The sequence below is a fragment of the Taurulus bubalis genome, assembly GCF_910589615.1.
Source record: "Taurulus bubalis genome assembly, chromosome: 1".
Taxonomy (NCBI): domain Eukaryota; kingdom Metazoa; phylum Chordata; class Actinopteri; order Perciformes; family Cottidae; genus Taurulus; species Taurulus bubalis.
This window is the reverse complement of record NC_136589.1, coordinates 33534704-33550304: the sequence shown is the minus strand read 5'-3', so window position 1 is coordinate 33550304 and position 15601 is coordinate 33534704. Positions and strand designations below refer to the sequence as shown.

At 39.9% G+C, this 15601-nt stretch overlaps 2 protein-coding genes across 2 annotated transcripts; one reads left to right on the top strand and one right to left on the bottom strand.

Annotated features, from left to right (window-relative positions):
* Window positions 1–3975: 3975 nt before the first annotated feature.
* LOC306737741 (glyoxal reductase) lies at window positions 3976–8638 on the bottom strand. The gene is made up of 7 exons (XM_079219528.1): window positions 8447–8638; window positions 6140–6388; window positions 5825–5926; window positions 5624–5719; window positions 5241–5446; window positions 5090–5149; window positions 3976–4794 (listed from the first exon to the last, which is right to left on the bottom strand). The coding sequence occupies exons 1-7, from the start codon at window positions 8520–8522 to the stop codon at window positions 4699–4701; spliced, it is 885 nt and encodes a 294-aa protein (XP_079075654.1). The 5' UTR covers window positions 8523–8638; the 3' UTR covers window positions 3976–4698.
* A 370-nt stretch (window positions 8639–9008) lies between these two features.
* extl2 (exostosin-like glycosyltransferase 2) lies at window positions 9009–15499 on the top strand. The gene is made up of 6 exons (XM_079231485.1): window positions 9009–9110; window positions 13213–13661; window positions 13796–13866; window positions 14067–14182; window positions 14303–14744; window positions 15041–15499. The coding sequence occupies exons 1-5, from the start codon at window positions 9106–9108 to the stop codon at window positions 14700–14702; spliced, it is 1041 nt and encodes a 346-aa protein (XP_079087611.1). The 5' UTR covers window positions 9009–9105; the 3' UTR covers window positions 14703–14744; window positions 15041–15499.
* Window positions 15500–15601: the final 102 nt, after the last annotated feature.

Genomic DNA, 15601 nt, shown 5'->3' with positions numbered 1-15601 from the left:
CAATATTTCACGAGTATTCAGCTGAAATGGAGATGCAAGGTGTTTCAGAAATCACCGTTGCAGCACATGCATGTCTTCACCTGCCACAAGAAGTATAATTTTATTAATGCGTTTTACGAACACATCATGTATGTTTCATACTTGAAAGCAGTATACTATATATTTAATTGAAGCAATCTGTTTTAAAGATTGCAAAAAGTCTTTTTGATAATGAGCTTTCCACATGTTTTCTATAAAGGAATCTACTATGTGCTTCTCTAGGTTGTGGTGTGACCTGATGTGGTTTGGTTGTTGCGCCTGTGCTCCGTAGGGCTGCATTCAATCCTCGCTAACCATGTTGTGAGATTTTTCACAGCATGCCCAAAAATATATTTTCGGGGGGGGGGTGAATGCACACATTTAGGCTGACAGAGTACATCTTTCTGCCTCAGGAGTCAGTTGAAGGAATGTCTTTATAAATTAGGGTAATTAAGGAATTCCCTCCTCAGAGCTTCTCATCTAGCCACACAAAAGGCCTCCCCATTGGGATTATCTTGTCATTTGTTCTCCTAACTTCTATGAAGTTGCCTTCCCTTGTGTGTTTTTTTTGTGTTAAATTTTGCTTTATTTTTTCATGCTTTACGTTGTTTTACGATTTTGGGTGTGTATCTTACCTAGTGGAGGCTTTTCTGTCGGTTAACTTCATGCGTGTCCTCCTCTGTTATGAAATGGTTTAATTCCAAGCAAAACCTAAACTTACCGTTTGTGTTCCTAGAAAGGTATTGGTTGTAGCGTTTTAAGCTACACAGTGCATTTAAAATCATGTTTACAGTTGAACATATTGGTGTTAAACAAAACATTCTCTCAAAGACGGCTGTCCGCAAAAGTCAGACTCGATACGTTCATTTATATCACATTGAGTATATTGAAGCATTTTTATTGGTGAGTATTACAATATCCTACTTTGCTTTTCACACCTTGATGTCATCATCACCACCATAACCACTATGATTGCTCTTTATCCGACATGTAAATTGTTTACTGCTGATGCTCAACATGGAGCTCTTTGCCTTTTGTAAACAATTAGCATGATTGGCTCCAGATTTTACAGCTCTGCTCAGAGCAAGTGAGCTCTTGTTTTTGAACGGTTGATGGATAGAGGAGCTCTGGGTCAAGTTGTTGAAGTTTAACGTTGACCCTTCGTTTTGGTCAGATGAGGGGTAATGAGAAACTTACAGTTTGACAAAATCCCTGATAACTGATGAGTCAAAAAAAAAAAGACACAAATGTTTTGTGTCTCTCATCTGGGTTGTTTGATAGGCATCTCTTCCGATATGTCAGCGCCATGATAGTAGATGTTTGGGTTTTTCTTTTTTTGAATTTTTCCTACCACACTTCAAGCCTCTGGCTGCTCCTTGCTACATTTATTGTTTAGGTACACAGCTCACTTATACATATGAGTATGTATACATACATTAATATACTAAAGCACTATTAATGTGCCACCTCTTATTTTACTCGCTCAGCATTTATATTAAATGATCTCTATTTAGAATCAGCAAAAATGTTTTTGTTTCTTTTTGTTGTTTGATTTGTTTTCTGTCCACTGGTTGCCAACACAGACTTTATCCTTTCCCAGACGAAGGACTTCTGTGCGCATTGATGTGTGTTCACTTAATCTTTTGTGTTCAAACAAAGATGTTCTTTATAGACTATGCTTCCGAAGAAGACAAAATTCTGTAACTTTGGAAAATGTATGGAGAAGTTTTGTGTGTGCTAGATTGTATTGTAGAAAATGTACCCTACTTTTTTTTTTCCCTCAAAGTGTGCTGTACTGGGTGATAGTTTTGAGGTATTAGAAAAGTGTTGGGGGTTTTTCCCCCCCGTCTGTCCCCTAGAGGATATTCCGGAAGTCTCCGATGATAGGTTGGCCTTAAATCCTCTTGCAATGCCCCTTTACCTTGTCTGCTTTAGGAGCATGAGGTGATTTCAAAAATACTAATTAACACTGAATTGGACCGATTTAGAGTCACACAGATGGACTCTAGTTAGATCACCCCTCACTTTTTGAAAATGTTATGTAGAACAGCAACATGCAGATAATGCAAATCTCTCAAGATTTGAAGCAAAATATGTTATTCTTTTTTAAGGAAATGTAGTTGACCTAGCGCGGTTTGTAGACCTTTTCTCTTTCTCTTGTTTTTTTGTTTCTGCAACGGTTGAGTGAATTTACTGATCGGCAAGTCTTACAGTTTTTAATGCATCACCTGCAACTAAGAGTATCTGAGTGACATTCACACAATAGCTTTGTTCTCCTTAGACATATATTTACAATAAATTGGCCCACCAGCTTAATTCTGCTGTTATAATGCCACAAATTGGCAACAGAAGGCGTTAATTAAATATTATGTTTCTCACCCTCTCGAAGTACAAGTCAACCAAAACTAACACGATGCTGATTCTACCTGATACGTCCCTTCAGGTCTGAATGAGTCTAAATCCCCTGTAGCTTAGTAGAACCAACATACAATGACTAATTGGGGTGGTTTACTATATAGTAAATGGCAAAGCTGTTCATTTTCATCTGTGTGTTTTTGTATCTGAGTGGAACTGCTGCCTCTACCCCTCATTTACATAACCAGTTAGCCCCTCCACTCCCACCCTTGACCACTGAACTCTGTTACTGCTGTTTGAGGCTCACATTTTATTCCCTGACTTTCTGGGGAAATTCGCAAATGGCTATTTTATATGATTACTCCCTTGTAAAATATCTCTTAAATTAAGGTACAGGTTTGATTTCAGCAAGAAAAAGTTTTTATATGTATATTATACTCCATTAAGGAATGTCTAGAAATATCTTCCTCCAATGTGGATGTAGCCATTATTACGCCATTTTATGACTTTGTAAGAGAATTCACTGTGTGAAAATTGGTTTGCATTTTTGTATAATACAATCTGCTTTTTTTTTCGTTTGATACGAGAGGGAGGTCAAACTGGAAGTTTGAAGAGAGAAAAAAATGAACCTGTGAAATTGAGAAAACAAAGTGTAACTTATGTACAACAGTGATTCTAAGCTGAGGGGAAATGATTAAATGATATTGCTAACTCTGAATGTTTGTGTGATTGTTTTTAATTTTTTTCTAACAGTTCCGCTAAAATAAAGAGTAACTTGAGCTCTAGAAGAACATGTCTTTCTTTACCTTGACCCCCAACCACTTTGTAAAGTGTGTTTATACCTTAAAGGTATTTCATTAGGTAAAAGGACTGGGTGTGCTATGATCTAAGGCACGGAGCAGGTCAAATTAAATAACATTTTTATAGCCTATCGATAAATTATAATTACAGTCTAGGCTTTGTTTGGCCACAATTGTGAATATTCGGTCACAAGAAATGTTCAAGTTTTACAAAGATATACCTTTTCTATTACCACGGATACAGTGGCACAGCACCGGTCCTTGATGAACCGGCTTCAAAAAAATATGGAGGACGAGATGTGCATTATATATACATATATCAATAAATAATACTGTGACTTCTTTTCAACGTACTACACTATTTACGATTTACTTTTTTTCAACCAACTTTTTTTTCCATACTATTCTATGACTTATTTAAATGTCTTTAAAATACCATGCTATGACTTTAAAGCTATTTTAGAGACGCTGTATTTTTTTTTTGGGACATACTATATTCAGATGTTTTTATTTGAACTATACTAGAACCTTTTTTTAACATAAACTAACATTTTAAGAATTCTACTAAACTATACTATGACTTTTTATTACGTTTATCCAATGTACTATCCTAGGACTTTTTTTCACACGATACTATGACTTTATAACATTTCTATGATATACTCTTTTCTGATTTCATTCTCACGTAATTAATTTTCATGACATACTGACTTTTTAATGGCATACCAATCCTTCGACTGTTTTCCCTGATGCTGCAAATAAGAGTCAGCCGATATTCACCTTCTCTTAACACAGTAGCTCCTTTATTTTATATTACTGAAGTACAGTAGGCTACCATATGTGGCCTTGGTTTCCCATAGACCAGCATTTTGATCATCGTATGAACATTTACCCAAAACTGTATAATTTCAGGACAGAGACAAAATACATGGGAATGATTTATTGCCTCAAAGCTTCTCCAACATGGTTGTGCAACAGACAAGAAATTACTCTGTTGGGTGTTACAAAGAATCTACTCAATTCTTCCGACTGTGTTCTCTTCGACTGAGTATGTGAAGATGATGTCGACTGTTGCGTTCTCCAAATATGCAATCATTCATCTTCTGTAATATTGACCCCTTGTTCTTTTCTCAAATCAGCTTTACATGTAATGTGTTTCCTCTTCTCTCCAGGTGCGGATGTAACGTATATATAATATTCTATATTTGATTTGTAATATCCATTCATCGTTCCACGGTATTATTTCATTTTTTTAAAAATATAGATTTACATTGTGCTTTATTTCTTTGTCATATAAGTCCCTTAATTGCAAATATCTGAAAAATGGTTCTGGTTGTTTAAGGTTTAATTTAGTTTTAGCTCCTGGAAACTCAGAACATTCCATATTTGTATTACTGTGCATATTACTGTTGCTTGAACCTCTGGTCAAGAGTGCATCATAGATTCTACTTTAGGCAATCTCAAGATTTCTTAAGGCCTACTGTCACTGACCTCGTTCCAAGACAAACACATAATCTGAGTTTTTTTACTCCACATTTGTAGGATCCCAAGTCACATGTCTTCCATCATCCAGGCTTGCTAAAGTGGCCATGTCGGACTCCTCCAGATGGAACCCAAACACCTGAGTTTGAGAGAGCAGAGGAAGAGGAGGAGAAAGTGGGGTTGAGATGGGAAAATCAATGGCTGTGGCATTAGATATTATATTATAGTTGTCTTCTGATTACCTCACTGCCTGCTTGCATGAGAAGGACCAACAATTGTTTATAGTCACTACATTTTACCAAAGACATATTTTATAAAAAAATGCAATAGTCATTACTAGTTTATGGAGTTACAATTCAAACAACTCCGATGCTTATATAGACAGAACAGGTCTTTACAATCAAGCAAAAGACTGCAATGCATTTTCAACTCACTTGACAATTTTCTTGAATCCTCTCCTTTTTGATGGATTTCGGTATTGTGACAACTCCATTCTAAGGATAAGTAGAGAAAACATAGCGTTGTAGGTCAAAATAAGAGAAAAAAAGTTAGGCCAATTAAACTTATGGCAGGCAATATCTGGACCTGAATACTCCAGCGGATGCAGATCTGAGCTGACGTGCGTCTGTATTTTTGTGCGATCCGAAGAATAGTTGGGTTGTTGAGCACTTGACCTTTGGCCAGAGGACTGTACCCTTCAAATACAATGCCCTCCTGACGACAGTACTCCACCAGTTGATTGGGCTGCTGGAAAGGATGGTACTCCACCTGGTGAGTCATATCATTGGTGAGTCATATCATTGTCAGGAAAACATCACAGGCAGGTTACTGTAGAGGTCAGTTTAACATGGACTTGTATACTCCAACACAGTGATTCATGTTTTGAAGCATCTCAGAAAGAAATACATTAACCACATAACTGTTCCTATTCATGTTGGAGAACACATTTCTATTATTCAATCATTTACATACTTGGTTAACATGTGGCACAACACTACAGTCTTCCTTTAACTCTTCAAGGTGACGAACCAAAAAGTTGCTCACTCCAATCGCAGAGCACAGCCCTATAGTGACAAACAGGGATGCGTGTGCTCTATGAAAATCCCCCACTCTGTCACTTATTATATACTTTTCAACTGTTTCCCAACATTATCTTCTATGACATGTACTTTCTTTATGCAGTTCCTCCAGAGCTCTCCAGGTCTCAGCTCTCATCTCCCTGTTGGAGCAACCAGGTTGCGTTGACTCAGGCCAGTGCATCAGGTACAGATCTGAAAATAAAAGGGGTCAGGTGATGATTTAATGAAAAACTACAAAAGATAGGAGGACGACAGACTGTGTACAAAGGCTAACATGATAATATAGAAGCAAAGAAGCGTCAGTATTACAGGAAGTTTCTCCATCTCCCATCAGAAGTTAAAAAAGAAGATGGGTGCTGCAATAACATAGATAACTGTAGTTTCTGTCTTTATCAGAACTCATACCAAAGTATGTCACCCCCATCTGTGAGCAGGAGTCCAGGCAGGCTTTCTTTGCAGCTTTGTATCCATAGTCCCCTGGCCACAATTTATTGGTGACCCACAGATCCCTTCGTGGTATCCCACTTTCTCGGATGGCGTTACCCAGGTTCTCCTCACAGCCGTAGCGCTTTGCTGTGTCAATGTGGCGCACGCCACACTCTGTGAGTGCATACACAATGGTATCATGGGAGTATCCGCCATCATGTGAGGTGCCTATAGAGAAAAAATAAATAACTAAATATCAGCCGTTAAAAGCAATGTCAGTTCAGTTCAATGTTTTTTTTGCATTTAAAAAAAAAACTGTATTGCCAGCCTGTGTGAACATATAACTTAACAGCAGAGGTGTCAAGTAACGAAGTACAAATACTTCGTTACCTTACTTAAGTAGAAATTGTGGGTATCTATACTTTACTGGAGTATTTATTTTTCAAACGACTTTTTACTTCTACGCCTTAAATTTTCACGCAAATATCTGTACTTTCTACTCCCTACATTTTAAAAATAGCCGTGTTACTGTTTCATTTTGGTTTGTTTTCACTCCGGCTTGTCATCGTTCAAAAACACACACAAAACCTCTCCGCCCCGTTGCCCACAGATACGTGCGCGCGCACACAGGTGAGCGCTGAGCACATACACCAGCGGACAGAGAGCGTCGAAAAAAATGTCGCGTGAAAAGCAGACCGCTATATCTGCGTTTTAAACGCTCCCAGGGTGAAGATGCAACAGCAGGTCTCCTGTGAGGAGCAGCGGAGTTCTCCTCGCACCGGAGCAGCTCTCTGAACCCGGAGCAGCTCTCCTGCTCCACGTGAAACGAGCCAAAGTGTTTGTGTCTTCTACCAACAATGAGCTGCTGGCTTCACATATTACAAACGTACAAAGTACACGGATATAAAACTAAGTCATTAATAAATACATGGACAAATGCCTGTACTTTCGGGTAAATGGTTACGGTACGCCGTTAACAGGTTACGCATGCGCGATTTGACGCGACGCCGTGAGCTCCGTGAGCTCGTCTTTTCCTGCTGTTGTGTTTCTCAAAATAAAAAAAAGATCTAAGCTCAATATTGAGCATGAATTGAGAGAGGCCGTATCAAATCTACAACCCCGGTTATAACATATGTGTCGAGGAAAGCAGGTCACATATCTGCACTCATTCTGTTTTGTTTGGCAAAAAAAATTAAAAGCTTATTGTTTTCCACAATGAGCTATTTAGTAGTTACTAAATATGAGTTATTTTTTGCACAGATAGAACTTACACAAAACATTGTCTGATGGGGCAATCTGATTTACTTGAAAGTGATTGCAATTTTCTTTATTCTGTTTTTTATAGAAGCACAGATGAGTCACACAATTATGTTATTTACAGAAAAAGTTTGAGAACCACAGCTTTAAGTGTTTGTGTTGGAGTCACCGCCGCCTATTTTGCACTATTACAATACTTATAGGCAACTAGTTATCGTGTCTTCCACTCCATGAAACACATGTTAATGCTCAGTAGTACACATATGGTACTTTAATGTATTTGCATTGTAATAAAATGTGATTATTTTAAATGGCCATATATGCAGCTGAAACGGGTAGCCGAGTGCATCCCACATTTTTCAACAAAACATTTTAAAACATTATAGTCATTATGGCCTTTATAAAATGATTATTTTGGGGGAGGTGGGGTAGTGCACTATAGGCCCCTGAGACGCGGCTTAAGAGTTTGTCCTTAATGGAAAAAAAACATTCCCCTGACATTACTTTTACTTTTATACTTTTAAGTAGTTTTTAAACCAGTACTTTTACACTTTTACTTAAGTAAAAAGCTTGAGTTGATACTTCAACTTTTACAGAAGTATTTTTAAACCCTAGTATCTATACTTCTACTTGAGTAATGAATGTGAATACTTTTGACACCTCTGCTTAACAGTATATTATGTATACTATTCAAAACATCTTAAAGAAAAGTGAGGAATTAGTTTAAATACCTAACTGCCACAGCTAAATTAATTTGTCTGAAAACACCAGCAAAATTAATTCTTCAAGAAAGAAAAGACTGTGAAATATCCATGTTGTGTCAATCTTTCCACTTGGGAATTATCCCCAGAAAGGCCTATTTAAAGAATAATGATGAGATATCAAATCAAATAAAATACCATGCATACTTATGTTCTCCTTCTGTGGCACAGGAGGCTACATACATAACAGTGAAGCATCATACAGAGTGAGCATGTATTGTATTTTGTATTACGAGTCAGGTCCAGTATTTACTTCAGTAAAACTTACCTAATCCGAATATTGGAATCTGCAGCCCATTGGAAAGTGGGACTGTAGGGCAACTCAGTTTTGGGGCCAGAAGCATGTTCCTCTGGGCAATGCTGACGAACCGGAATCACAACAAGTGTTGTACTTTGCGTCACAAGTACTTACACAACTTGCAATAATACACACCCGATACAAACAATCCAAGCGCTGCACCACTAACAACACGTAATTGAGTTTTGTTGCAACAAAGCGCGATGAAAACCTTCAAGTTTGAGTTGTTCGTTAAGTTGGAGTGTCTCTTGCTTTCTGTCCTAAGGGAATAGTGTTTCTGAAGTGGGTGGAGTTGTGCCTCCACGGGGAAAAAATACAAATAAAAAGGCATGACACCCAAGCCTGCTCAACAAAGATGGCGGCGGTGTCCAATAGGTACGAAATACGCTCAAAACTGATACGCAACACTGTGACATAGACAACCGTAGGGCATACAGCAACTATTAAATCTCGTTTTTCGAGAAACGCTACCTGGCAATGTGCCTGGGTTTCCCAACAACGTAGCAGACCTGCAATTTAGGTTGCGGCTAATGTTGGTTTTGTCGGAGATCTTTTCTGTCAGGCTCTTTGGTTAAAGTCATTCATGATGGCGACCATGTAACGAACGGGCTGTGCGCGGCGCCAACACGATGAGGTGAGTTTGGAGTGGAGACTGAGAAATAACAACATAGTTTCTACTGTGTTTAACGCAAAGAAACAACTATCGTGTTTGCAGCTAAGTATAGTGAAGGTTTGGCGATGTGTGCAGGCCTACTAGCGGTTATAATACTGCCCCAAGAATACTGTATGTCAAACATGAAATCAAAGTTTCAGGTTTTGGGTAAAATAACATTTATTTATATTTGCATATCACATTAATTCAGTTAATTAAATGCAGGTTTGTGAATCTTGAGAAACTAGCAAGAGTATCCAACTAAAAAAACTCAGGGTTTCCAACTTTTTTTTCTCTCCAATGAAAGCAGCACGAGCTCCAGAAGTTGCTAAATGTTGCAAGAAAGTCGTAAAGTCAGCAACACTGACAGCCCGTCCCGTCAGTTCTCACCTCAAACCCCCCACCACCAAAAAAAAAAAAAATCACACTTTTCTTTTTTAGTACAAGCAGAAAATGTCGGTAGATAGACAGAGGCATTCATACATTCAGGATGAAATAAATGAGTAAACAGGCATGTCATACAGTTTTGTATGGAAGCCCATTAACGACAGTAATATATATATATATATATATATATATATATATATATATATATATATATATATATATATATATAATGAGATAGAAAGTCATAATTTCCCACTTTGTGCCTCTCACCATGTGCAACTCCAGGAAAGTCCAACCCTTCTCCAGGAGCTTGGCTACAGAGTTTTTCTTTATTTTTTGTAACTGCTCTTAGTCTGGGCTCTCCTCCAATACCTGTTTGTCAGGGGCTGATGCCCAGGACAACCTAGTAAAGTTATAATGATGAGATAGAAAGTCGAGATTATGAGATAAAAGTTTACTGGTGGAAATAGGCTTCCATTCCTGTGACTCCTGAGGCAGCTGCTTCTCCAGCTCTTTTGACACATGGCATGTGAATGTCTCCCGAGTGGAGTCTTATTCTAACGCCGGTGGGGCGGAAATATTTAAACCGGGAGTTCATTGTGATGGGAAGTCCTGTGATGGGGCACCAAGGAAAGAGTCCGTAACAGCAGGTCATGGCATACTACAACACCTCATCAGAAGAAAGTCCATCAAAATATCGAAGAAGAGGTCTCCAGCAAGCATAAAACCTATCAGAGCACCCTCTAAGAGTGAATTTAATTTTCTCCAATTTAAGGAGGAACAGGATATCATGTAACCATGCTTTGATGGACGGGGGTTGTGAAGATTTCCATAAGAGAAGGATCTTCCTACGGGCAATTAAAGAGGCAAAAGCAATAATATTGTCCTGAGTCGCTGAGGTGGCAAGGCTGTGAGGAGATCTACCAAAAATAGCTATGTGTGGGGATGGATTAACGGTTATACCTAAAATGTCCAAAATGGATTTAAAAAAGGACTGCCAATAATTATCTAATTTGGAACAGGACCAAAACATGGAGTCAGGTTACAAGGAGTCTGGAAGCATCTACTACAGGCTTCATCCATTGACTCTGGATACATTTTAAAGAGTTTATGTTTGCTGTAATGTAGACGGTGGAGCACTTTAAACTGTATGAGCGATAGCCTAACACAGCTAGAAGAGGAATAACAGCCTCAAGAGCCTTTTTCCAGAAATTCTCAGAAAAGTTTGTTTGTAATTCAACTTCCCAGTCTGCTTTAATCTTATTTACCGCAGACTCCTTAGTTGTGAGCAGGAGGTTATAAAGGAAGGAAACCTGACCTTTGGGCAGCAGTTTCACCTTGAGTGCCAGTGTCTATGCCACTGAGGCTCGGAGCTTGAGGGAATTTTGGCGAGTGGGTCCTAGCAAAATCGCAAAGTTGAAGATATCGAAAAAAGTCGGAGGTATTTAGATTAAATGTAGAACACAACTGGTCGAAACTGGCAAAAACGTAATTAACGTATAGATCACCCAAACAACGAAGTCCATTCCTCTCCAATGATGTCACTTATGGATCATTCTTAGCTGGTATAAAAATATGATTATTACAGATGGGTGTTGCTTTAGGGAGGGAAAGCCATCCAAAGTGTTTTCTAATTTGCGACCATATTTTAAGTGTGTGTATTACCACAGTATTAGATGTGAATCTAGAGGGAGAAAGAGGGAGAATATCACACACTAGTGATGGGAGAGACGAGGAGGAGGAGTCAGCCTCCAATCGGCACCAGCTGTACTGGGGTGAGAGAAACCAATGTGTCATTTTATGAAGATTGGCCGCCCAATAGTAGCTAATAAAGTTTGGTAGCCCAAGCCCGCCCACCGACCGACCTGTTCTTCTGAAGCAAAGTCTCTCCTGCTCTTGCACGTTTGCCTGCCCAAATAAAAGAAGAAACAGCTTTGTAAATGAATTTAAAAAAGGACTTAGGAAGAAATATGGGAAGACACTGAAACAAATACAAATATCTGGGTAGTACGTTCATTTTGATAGTCTGTATCCTTCCTGCCAGAGATAGTGGCAGACAATTCCACCTCTGTAAATCTGCCTTGACTGCAATAGTCAAAGCAGTACAATTTTGATCTTTAAGAGTACGCATGGTATGTGTAACTACGATACCCAGATATTTTACTCCTGTGTTAGATATTTTAAATGGTATAGACGACTGTAATGAATTTTCAGCAAGTTGATCAATTGGAAGACATTCACTTTTTGAAATATTTAACTTGTATCCCGAAATAGTGCCAAAAATGTTCAAAAGCGAACGGATATGTGGGATACCTGTCAGGGGGTCACACACATACAGAAGGAGATCATCAGCGTAAAGTGAAACATGATGTTCAACCCCTCCCCTTTTGATCCCTTTAAACCCTCCGTCTGACTTTAAAGCAGCTGATAATGGCTCAATAGCGTGAGCAAATAACAATGGGGAGAGTGGACAACCTTGCCTAGTACCACGGTAAAGAGGAAATGGTTTTGAACGCTGTGAGTTTGTGCACACAGATGCATAAGGAGAAGAGTAAAGTAGCTTAATCCAGGAAATGAAGCTGGTACCAAAACCAAACCAAACCAAAAAAAAAAGATAAGTCCACTCCACCCTGTCGAAGGCCTTCTCTGCATCTAGAGATACTACAGCCTCAGCTTCAGTTAAGGAAGACGGGGTGTGAATGATGTCGAGCAGCCTTCTAACATTCGAAAAGGAGTGTCTCCCCTTAATAAATCCTGTTTGATCTTCTGAGATGACAGTGGGCATAATATTCTCTAAACGACGAGCAAGGACTTTAGCTAGTATTTTTAACGTCGACAGAGAGCAGTGAAATTGGACGATAGGATGCACAATTTGCTGGGTTCTTGTCTTTTTTCATGTATAAGAGATATAGATACTTGCATGAGCGTGGGTGGCAAGATGCCCTAGTGACATGAATATTCAAACATTTCTAGTAAGAGTGGAGCGAGCAAATCAGAAAACTGTTTAAAAAAACTCCACAGGGTAACCATCAGGGCCCGGTGATTTACCACTGCGCATTGAACAAATGGCCTGTTTGATTTCAGAAAGTGTTAGAGAGGCATCCAGTAACTAATTATCATTTAGGGAAACTTTCGGCAAGGTTAATTTATCAAAGAAATGTTGTAATTGGTTTTCGTCGTTAGGGGACTCAGAGGTGTATAAATTAGAATAATATGACCTAAATGAGTCGTTTATCCTCTCTGGGTCAGAGGTTATAGAGCCTGACTCTTCTTGTATCTGGATAATCTGATTAGAAGCCAATCTGGCCTTTAATTGATGAGCCAGGAGGCGACCCGCTTTGTCACCATGCTCATACATAGAGCCACGAGAACGGAGGAGGAAATGTTCAGCTTCTGCAGTAAGGAGAAGGTCAAGCTCTGATTGGAGTCATAGCCTTTCTTTGTATAGATCAGGTGTTTGAGAGGTTGAAAGTAAAATGTCGAGGCCAGCTATAGATTTTTCCAGTTCTCTCTGGCAAGCTCTGTGAAGCTTGTTAGCATGCGCTGTGTATGAAATGATTCTACCTCTAATAAATGCCTTCAGGGTCTCCCACAGTAATGAGGGGGGTTCATCATTCCTATTTGTTTCACAAAAAAAATTAATTGAATCAGTGACGTATTTACAGACGTATTTATCTGTGCGCCTCTTGAGTTGCAGGTTCCCTCGATGCCTCGTGGGGCTCCGTCGAGCCTATTTGGTTTGGCCAATCCTGCTGCTGCTCCTGGTCGGCGCAGCCTTGACCGCTCTGCTGCCCCCTGCTGAGGAGCAAGTGGGCATTGATGTTCTGGGAGTGCTGCGCAGGGCAACGTCCCGAAAGGAGAGTCCTGCACGGGGCCGCCACGGTGACCGCACGGAGGAGGAGCAGAGGTTCACCATTGTCATTCAAACGTACAACCGCACAGACATTTTGCTCAAACTCCTTAACCATTACCAGGCAGTGCCTCATCTTCAGCAGATCGTCATAGTCTGGAACAACGTTGGGCAGCAGACACCCCTGAAGTTATGGAACTCTTTGCAGCCTCACCCGGTCCCCGTGGTCTTCAAGGAGCAGACAAGCAATCAGATGCGCAACAGACTACAAGCATTCCCTGAGATTGATACTGACAGTCAGTGTGTCTTTCAGCTTGCATATTGTGTATGCTTTGAGTTGAGGCTATTAAATGTGGATAGACATAGGAGTTGTGCCTGTTTCAACTTTTTCCTTTTTTTTAAAGTGGTGTTTGCTTGTTTTTTTCCTTAGCTGTCCTGATGCTGGATGATGACACTCTAATCAGTGTCCCTGACATCAGTTTTGCGTTCTCTGTCTGGAAGGTAAAGCTTCGGGACAATGTAGATGACACTGATTCAAAATTCTCTGTTTAAATGTAGGTGTAATGTGCTAATTGATCATGTAAACAAACAAAAAGGCATCATGTGGTACTGCACAAACTGTTCTCACGAGGCGCACAGATAAGGATGGGACATCCCAGACACGATATGATTGACATGAGCTTTTGTCTTTGATCCCGCAGCAATTTTCTGACCAGATTGTTGGGTTCGTCCCACGGAAACATGTCACGACACCGGGAGGAGTTTACAGTTACGGCAGCTTTGAACTGCAGGACCCAGAAACAGCTGGAGGTGACAAGTAAGTCATTTGGTCAAGCTCCACATAAAATGCATCTTGACCTCTTGTTTGTTTTGGTCTTACTTTAATGTGACTGTTTTTTGTGTGTGTAATACTTCTATCTTGATCCACTCACTGCAGATACTCCATGGTGTTAATTGGGGCTGCCTTCTTCCACCGTCGCTACCTGCAGGTCTTCCAGGACCAACCTCCAGCGGTTCACGCGCTGGTGGATGAAACCCAGAACTGTGACGACATTGCCGTTAACTTTGCTGTCGCGCTGTATTTGAGGGAGCACTCTACTGGCACCATTAACAAACCCTCTGGGGTCTTCGTCAAACCTGTGGACCTCCGCAACCTGGAAAAGGATGCCAGCAGCGGGTACCAGGGTATGTGGCATCGTCCTGAACACCTTCTCCAGAGGTCCTACTGCCTGAACAGGCTGACGCAGATCTATGGCGTCATGCCACTCTGCTTCTCCAACCTGATGATCTCCCAGTTTGGCTTCCCCAGCTACGCCAACCACAAGAGTAGAGCTTGAGGCGCCTCGGATCAAAAGAAGATCGACTTGAGTACCGGTCTGGTAAGTCTGGGTTTGATTAACAGCACATGAATAGTGTTTGATTAACAGCACACACAGGATTAGGTTGCCACAGTTGATCCCAGTATCTGTAGGAAGCTCAATTTTCACAGGCAAATTATTTTCTTATTATTGCAACAACAAACAGTAGGGATATTGATACAGCGTTTGAGCCCAGGCTGAAATACAGCTATACAGGGTTCTCACAGGAATAATTGGCTTGCTTCAAGTTTACTTGCTCAGTGTGTTGCTCCTTTTGTATTTCATGATACTGAGCAGTTTAACCATTGCATCTGCAGGACCATCACTGACATTCAGAATTTGCCACACATGGCCGAGTCTGATGAAACGTCCATATTTGAGAAGGTAATCTGTATATTGTTACCAAAGCTGCCTTACCTTAACGATGAACAACTCCCCCAGTGGATTGTAGTTCTTTTGTAGCCAGCAGGTGTCAAGTCTTAGATCTGCTTTGGCAATTTACCTGGTTCGTAACCAAGATTTACAGCGTTGATGCTGCTCTCGTTTAAAACCCTGTTTTATTACATTCATAGTTGTTTATGGAAAGAGTAACTTTTCTGATGCTCTTGTGTAATTTTTGACCAATAGTCTCCAGCATGTGAATAAAATGGAATTATTGCAGGTATTATGCACATTCCAACAATCTTAATGTGCAGTACTAGGCATGCATAGACAATCGATTTTTATGTGTGCACATATCAACCTTGTAAGATTGTCATGTGACTTTGTTTAATAAAGCCAACACTTTTTCTCTGTACAGAATTTGTGGATGAATTCCTAGTTGATACAAGTTAATAAGTTAAGTCTGGAAAAGAGTGAACAAAGGTCAAGATCCCAAG

What these genes read in the sequence shown, in the direction of transcription:
- extl2 (XM_079231485.1), top strand. An exon ending in CCCTGAGATTGATACTGACA is followed by an intron (nt 13,662 to 13,795) that starts GTCAGTGTGTCT and finishes TTTTTTCCTTAG; the next exon opens with CTGTCCTGATGCTGGATGAT. An exon ending in GAAACAGCTGGAGGTGACAA is followed by an intron (nt 14,183 to 14,302) that starts GTAAGTCATTTG and finishes CACTCACTGCAG; the next exon opens with ATACTCCATGGTGTTAATTG.
- LOC306737741 (XM_079219528.1), bottom strand. Translation starts at nt 8,522, where the DNA reads ATGCTTCTGGCCCCAAAACTGAGTTGCCCTACAGTCCCACTTTCCAAT. An exon ending in GATGGGGGTGACATACTTTG is followed by an intron (nt 5,927 to 6,139) that starts GTATGAGTTCTG and finishes TTTTATTTTCAG; the next exon opens with ATCTGTACCTGATGCACTGG. An exon ending in GCCACATGTTAACCAAGTAT is followed by an intron (nt 5,447 to 5,623) that starts GTAAATGATTGA and finishes CAATGATATGAC; the next exon opens with TCACCAATGATATGACTCAC.